This window comes from Piliocolobus tephrosceles, chromosome 15, assembly GCF_002776525.5.
Source record: "Piliocolobus tephrosceles isolate RC106 chromosome 15, ASM277652v3, whole genome shotgun sequence".
In the NCBI taxonomy this organism is placed as follows: Eukaryota; Metazoa; Chordata; class Mammalia; order Primates; family Cercopithecidae; genus Piliocolobus; species Piliocolobus tephrosceles.
In genome coordinates, this window is record NC_045448.1 from 15313112 (window position 1) to 15327990 (window position 14879).

Consider the following 14879-nt stretch of genomic DNA (forward strand, 5'->3'; position numbering starts at 1 on the left):
ATGGTACTCTTCCCCATTTTTAAAGAGGGCTTATATCAAATATTAAGTAACTTGCCTAAGATCTTATAACTCAGAACTTTACTCTGAAACCTATGTGTCTAATCACCATACCTATGGACTTGACTACAAGATATGTGTGGGAGAATGCAAAATGTTAATTGTTTGTGTATTGGCACCGAGGCTCACTGTTCTCTTCTATGTATGTTTGAAAATTTTTATTTAGTATTCTAAACTTCCGTTTTCTCATTGAATAGGAATAATTATAGTAGTATTTACCTTAGTGGTGACATGAAATAAAACGTGTACTTGTAAAACATTTCGCAGAGTGCCGGTTCATTATAAGCACTTGACAAATAGTAACTATTACTGTTTCCTGGACAGTCTGATCACCATTACTATTAACTATAACCAAATTTATTGAGCACCTGGGACACTCTACATCTGGTGCCTTATACATCTTATCTCTTAATTATCACAACCATGTTGAAAAGGAGAAGGTATTTCCCCATTCAAAAATGGGAAAATTGGTACTAGAGGAGATTAAGTAAATTAAGGTCACAGAGCAGAGTAATGGTGGAACTGGGACTTGAGTTCTAGGTTCCAATGAGTTCCAGTAAATTCATCTGATTTTTGCTTGGAAAATGTAAATTTTATACATTAGAATGTATATCAGTTAAGGATGTCAAAATCAATTTTGGTCAAAATACCAAAATCTTCACATTAATTTCAAACCAAATATCAGTTTAACATATGCCATTATCTGTAACTCCTTTTTTTTTTTAATAAATTTAGAGTTGACATATGCGTGCTTTTATTTAAAAGTAGACAGTTATTGGTTGCTATTTTAAGGTAATCATACTGTTTCTTTAGTTTTCATTAAGTAGTTCTTTTGCTATTTTTCAGGTAGATATAGTTGTAGGTACTCCGGGAAGACTAGATGACTTGGTGTCAACTGGAAAGCTGAACTTATCTCAAGTTAGATTCCTGGTCCTGGATGAAGCTGTATGTTGAAATATAAGCATGCTTTTTTAAAAGTTTACTTATATTTTCTGAGATAAAATATGTAAAATGAAGAAGAAATATAATTCAGTCATGATCCTACTACCTAATCATTGTTATCAGTTTGGTATATTTTCATATACTCTTTTTATTTATACATCATTTCGTGTAGTTGAAATCAAGATATGAGGAATCTGGGAAAATTTTTTAAAATTTTATGTAATATCATAAGTATTTCCTGTAATTGTTTGTAAATATAAATGCTGTCTAGTGGTCTACCATATGGCTACTTCAGGTCCATTATATAGCTACTTTATGGTATATTTAATTACTCTTATTACTAGGTATGTAGGTAGGTATGATTTTTACTCCAAATAACCAGCTTTGTTTGTACGTACATTTTCTACATACTATAAATTTGTTCCTTGTGTCAGAGATACAAAATGTAGACCATCTGGAAGGACATAAATGTGTTTGAGGCTCTTAGACATACTTCCAAATCATTTTCAAGTTGGGTTTAACTAGTTCCTCAGCACTGAGGGTTTTTAATTTTTTATATGGAAAGTCTGTTGAAGGATATATGTTAGAAGCTGTTGACTGGCATTTTCATTCTAGAGTATTAGATTATGGTTTTGGATTATTTGTTGTCACTTCTTCATATTTTAGTCACAAGGAACTTAAAATTGAATTTATAATTTATCTTTAAATATCCAACAAATAGTTTTGAAAATATAGGACTATGTATATATATGAATTAGTTTCCTTATATTTTGTTTGATTTAGAAAAGAAGATTTTTGATACTGATTAAAACTTATTTTCTATACTGATTAAAAATTTAATTTATTCTTTGCTTCTCATGCAGGATGGGCTTCTTACTCAAGGTTATTCTGATTTTATAAATAGGATGCACAATCAGATTCCTCAGGTTACCTCTGATGGAAAAAGACTTCAGGTATACAATTATCAATGCATCTTAAAATACATGTAAACAATTGTTATGTATTAACGTTATGGGATCCTAGGAGGTGTTGATTTTCTGGCTGGAAACCTCTGCGGCCAGTGGTGCCTTAGGCTGAGTTTTGCTCAGTTCCGCCCACTTGGCCTGGCAGGCTGTGCTCAGCTCTCACTACCAGCCTGGACCCCATGCCTCCCAAGGGTGAGCCAGGCGCAGAGTGGCGAGGGGTGTATGAGCGAACGTGGGGTCTGGCCACTGCGCATAGCCAGATACACTGGCTGTGGCGGGGTGGGTAGCTCCAGGCATCGGCATGGGCACCGGCTCTCTGTGGGACTGGTGGCCTGGCCCCCAGGCTTCAGGACTTCCCCAGTTTGAAGGTGGGGCTTCACCGGCGACTAGCCCCCTTCCGCCCAGGAGCCTGTCTGCCTCCTGCCACTGTTCATGGTGCCCAGGCTGTTCATGCCAAGGGGCATCTGTAGGCCAGCCCTGGGCTGTCCTCAGCCTGCCTTGGCCATGCTCCCATGTTCGCTGTTACTCAAAGGCTGGAGGCGGCCAGGGTGGCAGTGGGTTGGTGTATCAGTGCTGCCTCAAGTGTGCACACCCAGCTGGGTTGTGACAGCGTCCAAGCTCGGCCTTAACTTTGTTCTGTGATCATAGTGGGTGTTGACAGCAGGAAGAGGTCAGGCAGTGGGAGCAGACATCTCTGAACCTATTGGGGCAACGGAGGGCCTTTTAGGGGCCTCCGAGTGCAGAGATGCCTGGGTCTGCAGCCACAACTTGGGCTGCTGCAGCCATGCCTGGGATGGTGGGGCTCCTGCATGCTCCTGGCTCCCACCACCACCCTGGGTCCAGCTCCATCTCAGGGCTCCTCTCTGTCTGCCCCTCTGTGCCCAACCTCGCTGCTCCCCCTTTGGCAGGCGACTCGGCCCAGCCCCATTGAAGTGACTCCCAGGACAGCGGGCTCCAGGGCCCTCCCAGGGGTGGACTCTGGGGACTGTCCTCCTCCTCTCTGTGCCCTCCCCACAGCGGCGGCAGGCAAGAGCGGTAACACGGGGCCCGCGTCCAGAGTGGTGGAGACTCTGGGCCTGGGAGTGAGTCCTGCCCAGCTTCGCAAAGGTTGGGGTGGCCCAGTCAGCTGCCTTGGAGATGCGGGGCACAGGGGACCCACCACCACCACTGCAGCTTCCACAGCTGGTCTTGCTGCCACTGCTCGTGGCGCCCCACTGCAGCCAACATGATGGCAGCAGCCACTCCTGACGACCTGCCACTGCCATCATTAATGCTTACGAGCAGGGTCAAAGCGTTTTTGTTTGGTGCCCTCTCATGAAGTTTATTACTATGTAAAATGTTTTCTTTTTGTTACTGGACGAAATAGTATACTCAAAGGTAACATTCTTAAAAGCTGCTTTTAGAAATAGAAGGAAATTTGAGGAAGTTAGTTGGGTGTTGCAGAAAACTGTAAGTACAAATTCTTAGTTATTTTGTCCTATAGAACATTTAGGGTTTGTATTCCAGATCATTAGTACTGCTTCCTGTTCAAAGGAAAAATAACTTCAGCTATTGAAAAATTGTTGTCTTCTCTTAGTTATATCCTTCTTTCTTAGGAAGCGTTTAAGAAGGACAAGCTTTTGAGAGAAGGGGGCAGATAGTAATATAGGATTTTTGGTTTACAAAAACATCTCGTTTTACTTAGTTTTTGTAGGAACTTGAGGAAGAGATGGCATGATTTCTATGTGACAGTGAGGGGACTGAACCTCAGAGAGATCAACCTGCCCAAAGTCGTACCTCTAGTTGTCACTGCATAGAGTAAAGTGTTGAACTTATCTTTGGAGTCCAGGCTAGCACACTTTGTGTTTCATATCAGTGTTTGTGTGATTTAATAATTATTACAAAAGTTCAGCTCAATTTGGGGTTTCCTCTTCTTAGGTGATTGTTTGCTCTGCCACTTTGCATTCTTTCGATGTAAAGAAACTTTCAGAGAAGATAATGCATTTTCCTACCTGGGTTGACTTAAAAGGAGAAGACTCTGTTCCAGATACTGTACACCATGTTGTTGTCCCAGTAAATCCCAAAACTGACAGACTCTGGGAAAGGCTTGGAAAGAACCACATTAGAGTAAGTGATTTATAATATTAACATTTATGTAGAATAAAGCAATTTATAAACTAGCTTAGGCTTGGGCTCTTAGTGATGCTTAAGGCAGTCAGTTATTGTATCAAAGAAAAGTCCAATACATTGTAGACCCTTAGACCTTTAAAAAGCACTGAATAAGTGATGGACTCCATCTTTTATTTTTCTCTCTTCATAATATTACTTTTATGATCAGCTTCCTTGATATAATTTTTATAAGTAAAGAACATATATATACCTAATTTCAGATACAGTGATTTCCATTTTTAGTAGTATTTTAGTAGGAGCCCTCATAGGTGTCCTCTTGATGTACTTTTTTCTAAAAACCAATTTCATGTGGTCATCTTGTCACTTTCTTCACTGTGATTAGATTTGCCTTTATATAGTAAGGTTATGTTTATTATAAATATGCAATATTTTAGAAACCACATTTTCATTATTATTATTACCTTTTAAAGTGGCCTTAAACCTATAGTTAATGAAGGGTTTTTCCAAATCTGAAGAATGATTTTGCCTACAGATTATGTTATAAAGACATATATTTGAAATGCAGTCTAAAGACAAATATAATTCTCCCTTTTAAAAAATGGCATCTATTCTGAATCATTGTTTAACCACTCCTCTATCCTGTTTTTATTCCTTGTTTTTGATAGACTGACGATGTACATGCAAAAGATAACACAAGACCTGGTGCTAATAGTCCAGGTGAGTTAAAAGAGTCAAACGTGTTGAAAGATTTTGAAAATGAAATTTATACCTTACCTATTCTCATGAAGGATGTGAGGTGACCTGCAAAATTAGAACAGGAAATTTGGAAATAAAGACAATAAAAATAATAAAAAAGAAATGGGGAAAAGCTGATACTAGGCAACTTAGAGGAATATGAATCATTGAATTTATTTATTTTTTGTTTTTTAATTTTTTGAGACAGAGTCTCGCTCTTGTCACCCAGGCTGGAGTGTAATGGCACGATCTCAGCTCAAGGCAACCTCCGCCACCTGGGTTCAAGCAGTTCTCGTGCCTCAGTCTCCCAAGTAGCTGGGATCTCCTGCCACCACACCTGGCTAATTTTTTTGTACTTTTAGTAGAGCTGGGGTTTCACCATGTTGGCCAGGGTGGTCTTGAACTCCTGACCTCAGGTGATCCTCCCACCTCGATCTCCCAAAGTGCTGGGATTACAGGTATGAGCCACTGTGCCTGGCCTTAATCATTGAATTTAGATGTTAGTCTCCTGGCATCTAAATCACAATTTTTTTTGAGAGAGAGAGGGTCTTACTCTGTCGCCCAGACTAGAGTGCAGTGGTGCGATCTCGGCTCACCACAACCTCTGCCTGCCAGGCTTAAGCAGTTCTCCTGCCTCAGCTTTCCTGAGTAGCTGGGATTACAGACACGTGCCACTACCACCCGGCTAATTGTATTTTTAGTAGAGACGAGGTTTCACCATGTCAGACTGGTCTTGAACTCCTGACCTCAAATGATCCACCCACGTTGGCCTCCCAAAGTGCTGTGATTACAGGCTTGAGCCACTGCATCCAGCCACAAATATTTTTGATTACCTAAAGCTCATTGATCATCGGAAACCAGCAAATTTTTCTAGAGAGATTATTTTATACTCACCCTGAATTCAAGAAGAAATAATCATGTAAGTTTCTCATATCAGGGATATTGCATAACAAAGAAAAATTTCTTTAGCTACAGCTTTGCAAAAGATACTGAAATGATTTTGAAATAGTTATTTGTTGACTTTTTTGTGTGTAGTAGAATATACATAACATAAAACTTTGCATTTTAACTATTAGTGTACAGTTCATAGGCATTAAGTACATTTGTATTGTTGTACAATCATCACCACTATCCATCTCCAGAACTTTTTCATCTTCTTAAACTCCAAGTCTGTACCATTAAATATTTATCAATTTTTAAAAAACCTAACATTAAATTCTGCCTCAATGAAGATTCTTCTGTGCAGAGCTGAGACACGTTGTTTCAGGTTAAATAGTGTTTTGAAAGTATAGGAAGGTACATCATGATACACGAATGGTGCTTAGAAAACCTGGAAGAATGAATCTTAAACCCATTAGGCTGCGTGTCTGACATCAGATGTTTCAGGTGGATCGTTCATTGGTGAGGGTCAGACTCTGTTTGCTTCATGGTTGAATTCACGGGCAGGTTTTCAATTATATCAAAAAGGTGCATTATCTGAAATCTTGATTAAAGGTTTGAACTCAGGTTTATGTGTAGTTCTAAATTAACTAGACACATACTTAGTTATCCTTATTGTTGGAGAAGAGCAGAGACAGTATTTGAAAATCTGTCATCCCACTGTTTGAGAATGCATTCTATAAAATTCCAGTTTTTATTCCTCTTTATATTTTTCTTGCAAAAATTTTGCTTAGTTTAGAGTACAATTAGAGATGATCAGAGAGACCTTAGAAATACTTAGGGTCACAGAATTAACGTCTTACATTCAGTGGTTGAGGAATAACAATTATAGCACAGCTTCACACTGAAAAATAGAGTTGGAGGATGGTGACGAAGAAATTACTAGATTTTTGTGTTGAGGTTTTTACTGCGTAGAGTGAAGTCTGAGGTTTCTGGTATTTAGATTGATTTAGAAAGTACATTATTTTTAAAAGGAGTTAAAATAATTGTATAAAGCATTTATTGAGCATTTAGGGAAGTTCATGCAAGGCAGAATATGATTTGTTCTTCATGAGGGATGAGAACAGTTTTGCTGTGAGTATGTATTTCTGTTAATTTGTATGTATGTATGAGTATGTTCCCTCATAAGAGGTATGGTTATAGATGTTTGTATACTACATAAAGTAGCACAAAAAATATTAACAGAAACAAAAATAAATGAATGAATGGATTAACTCACTGTTTTACTCTACCTTTACTTCTTGTCCTTGTCTATATATAATACTTTTATTAAAACAGGTATTCTTTTTTAGGAAAATTAAGCAGTCAGTCTATGACTATAATTATGTGTATTCATGACAAATTCAGATTGAAATTCTGTTGGTTTTTGTTGTTGTTATGGTATTCAAGAGATGTGGTCTGAAGCTATTAAAATCCTGAAGGGGGAGTATGCTGTCCGGGCAATCAAGGAACATAAGATGGATCAAGCAATTATCTTCTGTAGAACCAAAATTGACTGTGATAACTTGGAGCAGTACTTTATGCAACAAGGAGGAGGTAATTTTTTCTCACTTGAAATAAATTATGTTTATTTCCTCTTGTGATAGATTATTAATCTCATGTTGATGCAATCTAGAATACATGCACAGAATTTAAAGCAGTGATGGCATATTTTAAGTATCTATGCTTATTCAGTACTTTTCCATATGATAAGCCCTAGAAAAAACAAGAGAGAATTTTCCACATAGGTACATTTTCATTACAGTGAACTTGAATCACAGCATTCTAAGGGTTTTATATCATTTGGAAGAAGGATAAAGTTATTTATTAGTCTTAAAATTTAAAATGTGATCACTGAAATAATAGAATGTATGTCTTTTAAACCAGTAGATGGGGAAAAGCGAATGAGGAAAAAATCCTGATCTAAGCAAGAGCAAAAAAGGAAGGGGAATAAAATGAGAAAAATTATGGTTAGAAATTATAGAATAAGATCAATGTTGGAAAAATCTGAATGTATGAGTAAACACTGTAAGTATCAGTGGACAAAGTCTTCTGTTATAAGGCATGGATTGTTGGACTGGATGAAATCTAGCAATATGCTCTTTACATGGAGCATACCCAAAATCTGAGGACACGGAAAAATGGAAAGGAAAAGGAATGAAAAAATATTGTGCATGTGTCAGCTAAAATATTAACCAAAAGAAAGCCATTTTAGCTATATTATTAAGAGATGCAGTAGACTTTAAGACAAATATTATTAGAAATAAAGAGTTACTATGTAATAAAATATCCAAGCTACAATGAAACTATAAGGGTTCAGATTTTATGCTTCTTATAACTTCGAGTGTGTAAACTGTATTAGTGTGTTCTTATGCTGCTATGAAGAACTGCCTGAGACTGGGTAATTTGTAAAGGAAAGAGGTTTAATTGACTCACAGTTCTGCAGAGCTGGGGAAGCAAACATGTCCTTCTTCACATGGCAGCAGGAAGGAAAAGTGCTGAGCAAAGTAGGAAAAGCCCCTTATAAAACCATCAGATCTCATGAGAACTCAGTCACTATCATGAGAACAGCATGAGGGTAACCACTCTCATGATTCCATTATCTCCCACCATTCCATTACCTCCCACATGTGGGGGTTATGGGAACTACAATTCAAGATGAGATTTGGGTGGAGACCCAGCCAAATTATATCATAAACCAACATGGAAAAATTCTCAATCAGTTGTTATGGAAATGCAAAATAAAATAACAGTATAATACCATTGTACATGCTAAACTAAAAATACAACACCGACTTTTGGCTATGGAGCAACTGCATACAGTTGGTGAGAATAGATTGTTGATGAGAATATAAAATGGTGTGAGCACTTTAGCAAAGGGTCTTGCAGTCTTTTGTAAAACTAAAAATGTTGTCTTATGGCCTAACAATTAAACTCCTAGATGTTTACCCAGGATAAATGAAAACACATATTGACAAAAAGGTGCTAGAATGGCCATAGCAGCTTTATTTATAATATTCTAAAACTGAAAACACACTAAGTGTCCATCAGTAGGAGAATGGATAAACAAAGTGTGAAATACAATGGAATACTACTCAGCAGTGAAAAGGAACAGACTTTTCCTTGCTGAGTAGACACAGCAACCATGGATGAATCTCAGAAACCTTATGCCAAATTGAAGAATTCTTACACAAGAATATATACTGTATGAATCTATTTATATGACATTTTTTAAAAGTCAAAACTAATCTATGATGGAAAAAATATCAGAACAGTAGTAGTCCCCACAAGGGTGGCAGCAGGGATAGGTTGGGAAAGGATATGAGGGTATTCTTTGGTGTGATAATGATGTTCTGTATCCTAATGGGACTTCCTCAGCAAATCTACTTAAGATTTGTAGGTTTTCTTGAATACAACTTTTACCTCAAAAGAAAAAACTAAACAAATATTGAATTCTAGTTAATTATATGCATGCTGAACTGTGTACTGATGTCTGCAATTTAGATTGAAATGTGCAAAAATATAAAGATGAGTTGATGGATGGACACAGGTATAGGTAGATACGTGGTTAAAGCAAGTATAGTAAAATGTTAATTGTTGAATCTAGGTGGTGGGTATACAACTGTTCATTGTTAAAATTATTTCAGTGTCACTACATGTTTGAAAATATAAATGTTGGAAAAATGTAAAAAGTAAAAATTGGCAGATATACAAGGTAACATACAAATCCCATTGTACTGAGGAAAGATTAACACATCTTGTTATAACTGATGTACTTCAAGGAGAGAAAACTCAAGAAGGATATAGAATATTTGAACTAATAGTTATATAAAGAACACATTACACTGTTCATTATAGTGAGCACTTAAGTAACACTTTTTTTTTTTTTTTTTTTCAAGTCCTGGCAAACAGACTTGCTTGGTTGTTGTAGTGACTGTTTTGTAGTACTTATTTTCTTCCTATCAATGTTTTGAATGGAGGAGTTGATTATGTAGTAAGGAGTACTGTTGATTAAGTAGTAATATCCCTTAGTTACTTTGATCCTCCTTCCCTAAATATTCTGGATGTGGATGCTACTTCTGCCTAGAAAACAAGTTTACCACACCATTACTAACACTCAAACACAATATATACCAGATTATAGGGGTTTAAAAAAAGGGATTAAAGCATGCCTGTCCCCTTCACACATACCCTAACCAGAGAGTTACGGTGTGTATTTGATACTTCCCTAAACCACTTGAATTCAGGATGCAATAAAATCTCAGCTGTATGCCTCTAGAAGTTCTGGTTAGCTGTTATTTCACTCTGCATAATTGATTTTTGTGTTATTCATTTTGAATAGATATCTTTCAAAATGTATTGTTTCCTTGAATTTTCAAGTATACTTAACTGAACTTAATTTACCTTGGAGAACAGTTAAGTGGCATAATTGTTATTTTGTTACCTCCCAGTGGTTACTCTTTTTGTTACTGTGTCTATTTGAAGAGTTTTCTTTTGGGGGGTTGGCTACCACTGCACCTGCCTCTAAAATAGCACATCTCCATCTTTACAGTTTGCTGCTTTGAATCTTCTGTGGCCATAAAACTAGATAACTATGTTGCTTAAAATACCTTGAGAAGAGAGCAGGCTTATGGGCATGGCCTTTTAGGAAGCACATTAACTTGATGAATCTTAATTTTGGTTCCTCCAAGAATGATCTCTTTTCCCTACTTTTAAAATCTTAGCTTTATAGAGGATAGTGAAGTTCCTGGTATACACATAGGCATTTTAGTTGGCACACTGCTTGATCCACTCCTCCTACAGATTGCGAAGGGTAACTTAAGATGCCTTAAAAGCAGGACGACTTTAACGCTCCATAGAATTCATTTTAATGGTACTTCATTTGTGACAGAAATTGTGTTAACCATGGTTTATAGCAAGTTGGGGCACAGATTTTTATGGAATTGTGTGACACTATTGTAGTCTGAATTTTATTGGCTTTTTTACGTAGTCTTAGGCAGAAGATTTTCCAAGGTTAAATGCTTAATGTGCTTTTCACTAGGACCTGATAAAAAAGGACACCAGTTCTCATGTGTTTGTCTTCATGGTGACAGAAAACCTCATGAGAGAAAGCAAAACTTGGAAAGATTTAAGGTACTAATATATATATTTGATTGTTTCCTTAATACTTAAGAGGGGCATTATATCTAGTTTTAAGTAGTTCCAGTTAATATTATTAAAGCAGTTATTGTCCTAGAAATTTCAAAATGTTTCTACCCTAATGTGTCATCGTCGTGACAGGGATTAGTGATTGTTGACACTCAAATGGTAAATTACACATTCTCTATCAGCACAACACTACTATAACAAGAATTTTCAATTTTAGAAATTTTAGTTAAATTATTTCAGGTAGCTATTTTTAGGAGAAGTATCATTGGATAGCTAAGCCATGTCTATAAGCCTTAAAAATAGTCTCCAGCAATAGCCATAAGGAACTTAATTTGTAGATTAATTAAGACAGGTATCAGAATATGGTTATGTAGAATTAAAGTTATTTTGATACTGTTTGGGGCAGACCTTTCCGGTGTCTTTCCGTGTGCTTGCAGCACGTGAACGGGTCATACAGCTCTTGGTGTAGGTGGGTAGGGCTTGAGCCATTTAGAACTAAAGGTCAGTAACCTCTCTACATCCAAGCAGTCTCATTAATTTAATAGACTCCAGTGTATAGTACAAGTATCATTTTCTAAGAAAAAAGATTGGAAGTATTGGGTTGAAGAACTTTGACTTATGTTTCCATGCTGGGCGTAATTGATGCAGATGTGAAAACACATCGCATGGCCTCGTTTGAATGTGTGCTACCCTTCTCGACCTTAGGCATTTTTCCAGACCATAAGTCAGTATACCCTTTTTCCCTCCCCCAGATCTCTAATTTTGCTGTGCCTTGAGGCACAAATGACATCGAAAGGCTAATTTGTATTTATTGGTGAGCACCAGGGGCCTACCCTCATTTTCCTCCCCTTGAGAATTTTGTCTGTTACAAGAAGTGTAGCCTCCAGGTAAAATGTCTAGTATTCTGGGTTTATTTAAATGTAAGAGTAAAGATAATGCTTATGTCTGTACATTGTGTTCTGTTTTATCTTTCTCTTCAATTTCTGAAGATATTTCTAAAGATTAAGCCAAGTTTTAGCAATAGTTTAATATCTTTGAGTAGAAAAAGAAAAGCAAAAATGAACCAATCTCTGATTTAATCACCTTAAATGTCATGTTTCAGCAGATCATGACATACAACTTCAAGACTTGGTCCAGTAAATTAGGAGTATGTGGACCTCTAATCTGATAGTAACACTTGAGTTTTTAGAGGTCTCATTTAGTGGAAGGATAGCATTTGTTTTTATTGTTTAGTATATGTGCTAACAAACTCCTTTCTCTCTTCTCTGTTCCCTTTAGAAAGGAGATGTAAGATTCTTGATTTGCACAGATGTAGCTGCTAGAGGAATTGATATCCATGGTGTTCCTTATGGTAAAAAGCAACTTTTTATGCCTGGAGTGTGATTGTTACGGAATCTAAAGTAAAGCCTTCTAATATGTTTGAAAAATTTAGAAACTAATGGCAATTGTTAATCATTGTTTTTATTTACAGTTATAAATGTCACTCTGCCCGATGAAAAGCAAAACTACGTACATCGAATTGGCAGAGTAGGAAGAGCTGAAAGGTACTTCTGTAATTTTTTCTCCCCCATTTTTAAACTTGTACACTTTAGGAATAAAGTCTAATAGAACGCTTTTAACGTCTTTCAGGATGGGTCTGGCAATTTCCCTGGTGGCAACAGAAAAAGAAAAGGTAATCTTTGTAGGGGTCTATTATATTCATTATGTGTGTTGTGATTTCAGATGTTGGAAATAAAAACAGTTTGATGTTCCCGTTTAAATTTAATTCAGCTGCATATGGAATACAAATGAACTTTTTAATGGCATTTTTTTCTGTATTCATTGAATGGACAAATAACAGGTGAAATTTAGAAAGGAAAAATGCAAAATATAATTTTTCCTATTAGCTTTATTGTAGTCATTTCCACCAAAAACTATTTAAACATCTTCTGACATGGTGCCATGGAAGACTTTTCATGGTGAGGGCAGATTTATTTTGATATAATTACAAATTTATAGAAAAGTTGTATTCGTAAGGAGCTCCCATATACTCACTGCAAAACTTCACTAGTTGTACATTTTGCGTTATTTGCTTTATTATTCTCTTGTATAAAACATTTGAACTTATTTTTCTTTTGAACTTTATTTTTTCTGTTAATCTTGACATAGTATGCTTCAATATTTACTTTTTCATCCTACTTTGAGAATTCCTTTTGATATCTGACACCCATTTTAGGAAAACTTTTGGATTATTCTCAAAAAGAACTTTTTCAGAAGACCTATTTATTTAATGAGCTACTGAATAGTAGTAGTAATTGGATGATATATCATACCTATAATCTATTTTTCTAGTGCCTTGAGGACAGAAAATACTTAAAAACAAATTTAGAATAGGATATTTAGTGTGTCTCTATCTCCATGCATGTTAATATTTTTTCCTTTTAAAATTTAGGTTTGGTACCACGTATGTAGCAGCCGTGGAAAAGGGTGTTATAACACAAGACTCAAGGAAGATGGAGGCTGTACCATATGGTACAATGAGATGCAAGTAAGACTTGGAGTCAGGCTCACAAATAATGTGTTAAAATGGTAAAATAGACAGCATTTATCTTCAAAAATTATATCTGGAAATTTTCTCTCCCTTACTTAGTTACTGTCTGAGATAGAAGAACACCTGAACTGTACCATTTCTCAGGTTGAGCCGGATATAAAGGTACCAGTGGATGAATTTGATGGGAAAGTTACCTACGGTCAAAAAAGGGCTGCTGGTGGTAAGCTTTGAATTATTTTAAATACTATTTTAAATGTAAATGTACCTGTTTTGAACTTCAGTTTGGGAAGGCAGTAATTTCATTTCATTAGGTTAAGAGTTATTTTTAACATGTTAATTGTTCCCTTGTTACTCTCATAGTACTTTGTCCATACCTGCCTTGTAGCATTTTTTAATTGTGTCATCTTTATGTGAATGAAAGACTTCAGCTTAGCTCTGTCTCTTGAAGTGTTAATATCATAAGAGTAGTTGAACATTTTGTGGAAGTATTAGGAAACAAGAGCATAATAGGTGATTTTGAGCAAGGAATTAGAAGCCTTTGACTTAATTCAGGTGGTAATTCAGCATATTATTTCCTCTGCCTGGGATGCCCTTTTGTTAGCTTGTTCCTGAAAAATTTTAAGACTCAGGCCTAACTAGTTGTTTCCAAGCCAAGGGTGGGTAGGGGTATTGGGACAGCTGTTAGTGAGGCCTAATTATTTATTTATATTGAAATAATTGATTTAACATTTTTTAAAGTCAAAGTTCTGGAGATAACTTGCCCAGTAGTACATTTTATTGCTACAAGCAATGTTTAAAGTGATATAATTGAGCCAAAGTATTGCTGACAAGTTATTTCAAGCATGTCATTTACATTACTTTGTTATTTGTGTGTGATGCAGGTGGAAGCTATAAAGGCCATGTGGATATTTTGGCACCTACCGTTCAAGAGTTGGCTGCCCTTGAAAAGGAGGCGCAGACATCTTTCCTGCATCTTGGCTACCTTCCTAACCAGCTGTTCAGAACCTTCTGATTTTTACATTTACTGAATAAGATTTGAGTAATGAAAGTCTGTAGTCTTAAAACTCTGAAACAGTTGTACTGCTTCCAAGCAGCAGTATTTATAGTAACGTAAGCTATTAATGCTAACTCTTGCATGTCAGGAAACATTAGTCTTAGGAATTCTTCAAAAAATGGCATCCCAATGAAAATAAATTTGATGACTATATTTTCATGAAGGTTTGTGTCTTATTTTAAAGTTATATTGATACATTTTTTTCTATTTCTTTTTTAAGAACAGTATGGGCTTATGAAGTAGAATTTATGGGTATGTGAATCTGGCTGAGGACTTACATGGAACCACTAGGGGAATATTCTAAAAGTAGGTTTTCAGATGGTTAAGGTTGTCTATGTATATATTGAAGCTAGAGGAGAGTTGGAACATGAAGGAAAATTGGATGATCCCAACATAGAAGAACTGCTTGTTAGTTTGGAAG

General features: G+C 36.4%; 1 protein-coding gene across 2 annotated transcripts in view; it reads left to right on the forward strand.

The window, feature by feature from the left end:
* Positions 1-14621, forward strand: part of DDX1 (DEAD-box helicase 1) — a 35360-nt gene extending 20739 nt beyond the window's left edge. For both annotated transcript variants that reach the window (XM_023199378.3, XM_023199381.2), the window contains exons 15-26: positions 904-1002; positions 1863-1952; positions 3882-4070; positions 4739-4790; positions 7137-7283; positions 10768-10859; positions 12153-12225; positions 12346-12418; positions 12504-12546; positions 13306-13401; positions 13504-13624; positions 14286-14621. In XM_023199378.3, coding sequence (XP_023055146.1) covers positions 904-1002; positions 1863-1952; positions 3882-4070; positions 4739-4790; positions 7137-7283; positions 10768-10859; positions 12153-12225; positions 12346-12418; positions 12504-12546; positions 13306-13401; positions 13504-13624; positions 14286-14416 — 1206 coding nt within the window. In that variant the 3' untranslated portion in view covers positions 14417-14621. The remainder of the gene's footprint in view (positions 1-903; positions 1003-1862; positions 1953-3881; positions 4071-4738; positions 4791-7136; positions 7284-10767; positions 10860-12152; positions 12226-12345; positions 12419-12503; positions 12547-13305; positions 13402-13503; positions 13625-14285) is intronic.
* Positions 14622-14879: the final 258 nt, after the last annotated feature.